At 45.8% G+C, this 4,988-nt stretch overlaps 1 protein-coding gene across 1 annotated transcript; it reads left to right on the forward strand.

The window, feature by feature from the left end:
• The first annotated feature begins 485 nt into the window (after window positions 1-485).
• On the forward strand, window positions 486-4,711 carry fzd5 (frizzled class receptor 5). Its single transcript, XM_063498347.1, has one exon. The coding sequence runs from the start codon at window positions 1,191-1,193 to the stop codon at window positions 2,916-2,918; it is 1,728 nt and encodes a 575-aa protein (XP_063354417.1). The 5' UTR covers window positions 486-1,190; the 3' UTR covers window positions 2,919-4,711.
• The last annotated feature ends 277 nt before the right edge of the window (window positions 4,712-4,988 follow it).

Raw genomic sequence — 4,988 nt, forward strand, 5'->3', positions numbered from 1 at the left:
AAAACTGAGTGCGTTTAGGGTTTTACTGGAGACCAAACAAAGCACTGAAATACAGGTTTTTGCCTCATTGTAAAAACCTGGCCAAGAAGTACGTTTTTAAACTGCATAATAATAGACAGGCGACAAAAAACCCTTAAAAATAGTCCATTCAGTATCGAGAATCAGTGTGTAGCAGCTACTTCACAAAAATTGTAACCTTATCTTATTTTTCTTCTTTCATTTTGTATTTGTTTTTATTAAATTGAGTACTGTATACACATAAAAAGGTATAAAAATTGAAAACACATTTCTTTTATAAAAAAAAAAAATGGGACACCGTACTGACTTTGCTTGGCAGAAATACCCGATTTTGTTTCATTTCAAGTAAGAAGAAACTCTAAAGGTGTGTTCACGGAGGAATTGTGACATTTCCGACAGCCTCGAATGCAGCAGACCCTCGGAGCGGTGAGGAGGTGCTGCAGTTTCAAACGGACTTTATTCCGTCCTCGGGCTCAGTGCGCGAGGCTGACACGCGCTGCTGCACTAATAAGTTTTTACCCTGAAGAACACTTGCGGATTATTCTCGTGTTTTATTTCGTTTTCCCTCCTAGAGAAGTGCAACAGGTGCAGCAGAGGGGACACTTTTAAAAGTTTGAAAATAATGCTGCTGACGGAATAAACCAGCCCGAGAGGACACGACAAGTGGATTTTACGCACCGAGCTTCGTGCGCTGGACGCTGGAGACAGCCACACGTTTGTCGTACACCGGAGAGCCGCTCTTTGCTCTGTGTTTGTTCACGTTGTCACGGACATTTTCTACCACATGATGCCACTTTTTCTGGCGTCTGTGAATTATCGGGAGGAAACGGTGTAAAAAAACAAAACAACGACAACAACAACAAAATGTTAGAGGGTCGTTAAATTTAGTGGAACGTGACAGCCGGAGATGAACTTTCTCCGTAATGATTGCAGGAGCTCTGGTGAATGATTGACAGCTGCTCGCAGGATCAACTGGATTTACCGTCAAGACTTCAGCTTATGCTTTAACCATTAAGAGGCTGAAAGGAGCCTGTTTATGTCCTGATTTATCCACCAGAAGAAGAAAGTTTTCAGTCAGGTGTCTGAGATGACCATGCAGTAAAAGGACTCTTGTATTAGATTTCTTCGTTAAATGACTCCAAATGAATCGTTGTGAATTTTAATATTTATTTATGGCATCTGCAGTGAGACACATGCCGTGGCCCCTCATAATGCTGCTGCTGCTGCTGCTCCTCCACTCCCCTGGCTTCACATTAGGTGCTTCTAAGGATCTGGTGTGTGAGCCCATAACTGTGCCCATGTGTCGGGGCATTGGTTACAACCTGACCCACATGCCCAATCAGTTTAACCACGACACCCAGGAAGAGGTGGGCCTGGAGGTCCACCAGTTCTGGCCCCTGGTCCGGATCCGCTGCTCTCCAGACTTACTCTTCTTCCTGTGCAGCATGTACACACCGATTTGCCTGCCAGACTACCGCAAGCCGCTCCCACCCTGCCGCTCGGTGTGTGAACGAGCCAAACGGGGCTGCTCGCCTCTCATGAGTCAGTATGGCTTTGAGTGGCCCGAGAGGATGAGCTGTGAGCAGCTGCCACAGCTAGGGGACGAGACCCTGTGCATGGACCAGAACAGCAGCGAGACCACCACCCTGGCTCCCCCGTTCCCCAAGCCCACCCCTAAGGGCAGGACTAGACCACCGAGCCCCCCGCAGTGCGACAGGGAGTGCCGCTGCAGAGAGCCGCTGATCCCCATCATGAGGGAGTCTCACAGCCTGTATGGCCGGGTCCAGACTGGCCCGCAGCTCAACTGCGCCCAGCCCTGCCACCTGCCTTTCTTCTCGCCAGATGAGCACGCCTTTACTAGCTTCTGGGTGGGACTGTGGTCGGTGCTGTGCTTCATCTCCACCTTGACAACCGTTGCCACCTTTCTCATTGACATGGAACGCTTCAAGTACCCAGAGAGGCCCATCATCTTCCTGGCTGCCTGCTACCTCTTTGTCTCCTTGGGTTACATCATCCGTCTGGTGGCAGGTCACGAGCGAGTGGCGTGTGGCTCCAGCGGTGACCACCTGCACATCCTCTACGACACCAACGGCCCCGCTCTCTGCACGCTCGTCTTCTTGCTGGTGTACTTCTTCGGCATGGCCAGCTCCATCTGGTGGGTGGTGCTGTCCTTCACCTGGTTTCTGGCCGCAGGGATGAAGTGGGGCAGCGAGGCCATCGCGGGATACTCACAGTATTTCCACCTCGCCGCTTGGCTCATCCCCAGCGTCAAGACCATCGTGGTGCTGGCTCTCAGCTCTGTGGATGGGGACCCTGTGGCTGGAATCTGCTATGTGGGGAACCAGAGTCTGGAGAATCTGAGGGGATTTGTGCTCGCACCTCTTGTGGTTTACCTCTTCACCGGATCGCTTTTCTTACTCGCCGGCTTCGTTTCTCTGTTCCGCATCAGGAGCATCATTAAGCAAGGTGGCACCAAGACGGACAAACTGGAGCGGCTGATGATTCGCATCGGGCTCTTTACGGTGCTGTACACTGTCCCCGCCACTATTGTGGTGGCCTGCCTGGTTTATGAGCAGCACTACCGGCCCGGCTGGGAGCGAGCTTTGGCCTGCCTCTGCCCGTCCGAACGCCAGCGCTTGGGACTAGGCCCGGACTACGCCGTCTTCATGCTCAAATATTTCATGTGCTTAGTGGTGGGCATCACCTCAGGAGTCTGGATTTGGTCAGGAAAAACTTTAGAGTCCTGGAGGAGGTTTGTGGCTCGATGCTGTCCCTGTTGGCCACAGAAAGCCACCGCTCCACCCTCCATGTACAGCGAGGCCAGTACTGCTTTAACTGGACATACTGGAACTGGGCTGACACCAGGGATCTACCATAAAGCTGTTCCGCCTCATATATGAGCTTTTAAGAGGACTCGTGTACAGCCACATCTCCCAGTATCCAAACACAGTCTGGGATTGTGGACATATATCAGAACTGTGAGCTAGAACTGCTTTCCTTGGATGTAGAGCTCAAACCTTTGACTGAACTTGACCATCACTGAGGAACTAACCTTTGAGTTAAATGGATCCATAATGGAGGCCCACATGCTTCTCCTCATCCTGAGCACTGACAGAGAGAGAAAAAAAACACATATTTATTTATGTATATATTGTACAAATATTTGGTGTTTAAAAAAACAAAAGATAACGTGCCATATATTTAGTTTCTAACCAGCTGATGCCACTGCCACAATCATAAGTGTAAGATGCCAGAAAAACAAATCAGATTTGAGCTGTATAAACTCGTGTATAAATGTGCTGTAGTATGTCAGTGTCTGAATGCATTGTTTGGTATGGTTACAAACTGAAAGTGGACTGGGAAAAGGTCCTTATTATGTTGCTTTTTCCCAAAACTAGAGATGAAATTCTTTGAAAGACTTTTTCTCATTTTAACTGTCTCATTAAATCACTAAAGTTTCTGTGGGGGGGAATCTAGTTTTGTTCATGTGTTGTGAACTAATGCACAATGTTTATGTTAAAGATACAGGATGAAACTTCAGCCCCATCTGCTGGTTCAAAGGGGACCTGCTCACCCCCCACCCCACCCCCAACAGATGAACATTAGACCACAGACCCATCTGAATTTTGTACTTAGCTGTTGAAAAACATTAATAGTATAAATGACCAATTAATGATTATTCTATGGTGGCGAATCTGCTGTTGACTCCCTGACTTCAGCTCAGTGACCTCTAGAGGTCCTTGGACCTCACTTTGAGAACCACAAAGTGATTTTTATAGCAGTATTTTGCCAGAACAAACAGATGTTAGGGTTAGACTAGGTACAGTAAAGGTCACCTTAGACTCTGGAAAACTGAACTAGCCACGTTTAACAAATAACCAAGACATAGTTTAATCCATAGTTTAAATTTATAGAAAATTTGCAAGCAAGTAAAAAATAACCATTTAAATTTCCCCAGGTTGTTATTTATCTTGTTCTGTTTGGGATTTGGACTGCTGGATGAAGAAAACAAGCACTTTGAAAAATCTTCTTTTTGAACAATGTCACAATTTAAAAGCTCTTTTGCTTAATAGTTAATTAACTGAGGAACTTAGAATGTACCTGTATTTTGAGTTTTTGTCATGTAAGTAAGAACCAAACCCTCCTATGTCGTTTGCATGGATCCGTGGTCTAATGTAAGTTATCTGTTTGACAACTTGACAAAAACTGACTTTCAGAAGTCAGACTCACTGCACGGTGTACAGTTTACCCAGAAAAGTGTGCGTGTGTGGAGGGTGGGGATGGGAGAGAGAAACAGAGAGTGCTAAAGACAAAAAAATGAATGACGGTGGACGAGTACAACATGAAATCCGTCTCAGTGCAGAGTGCTACAGCGCTAATGCAGAACCGACTGAACCTGTGACGTTCTGTAATATTTCCATTCATTGTTGATGGTCCTTTGTGCTGTTTAGATTACCGTGTGTCCCACATGCTAGATAGCTCTAATTTATTAGTCTGATGTGTGTGAAGGAAATGATTGTACGAGTGATGATGAATGCCAAAAAAAAGAAATGCTCCTAAAACTGATGTGTAGATTAAAGAGTACATGTTGGGTTTTTTTCAGTTTTTACATTGACAGACCTCCTCAAAGGACGTTGATAAAATACTGTAGATTTTGATTCATGTTGTGGAATAAAAAGTGTTGGATCTTGAATGTTGTGCACTGCTTTTTGACTGTTTATGAAGCCCTAAAACATTAACTGACTGCTGAAGAGTGCGCACAAGAGCACAAAGTTCAAGTAGGAAGAAATTAGTTGTTCAGTAACTTGATTTGGAAGTTCTTGCATTCACTAATAATGGCAGTATAGTGGATGTGTAACCATTTGCTGCCCTGTTTATGACAAATTTGTGGAAATACACAACTATTCTACGAAGTCTCACCTACTTCTTGCAAGAGGGTTTCCATGAATAGATTGCTGATCTCTTGGAAT

This window comes from Pelmatolapia mariae, linkage group LG16_19, assembly GCF_036321145.2.
Source record: "Pelmatolapia mariae isolate MD_Pm_ZW linkage group LG16_19, Pm_UMD_F_2, whole genome shotgun sequence".
NCBI classification, from domain to species: domain Eukaryota; kingdom Metazoa; phylum Chordata; class Actinopteri; order Cichliformes; family Cichlidae; genus Pelmatolapia; species Pelmatolapia mariae.

Coding starts and splice junctions, on each gene's coding strand:
- fzd5 (XM_063498347.1), top strand. CDS start 1,191: ATGGCATCTGCAGTGAGACACATGCCGTGGCCCCTCATAATGCTGCTG.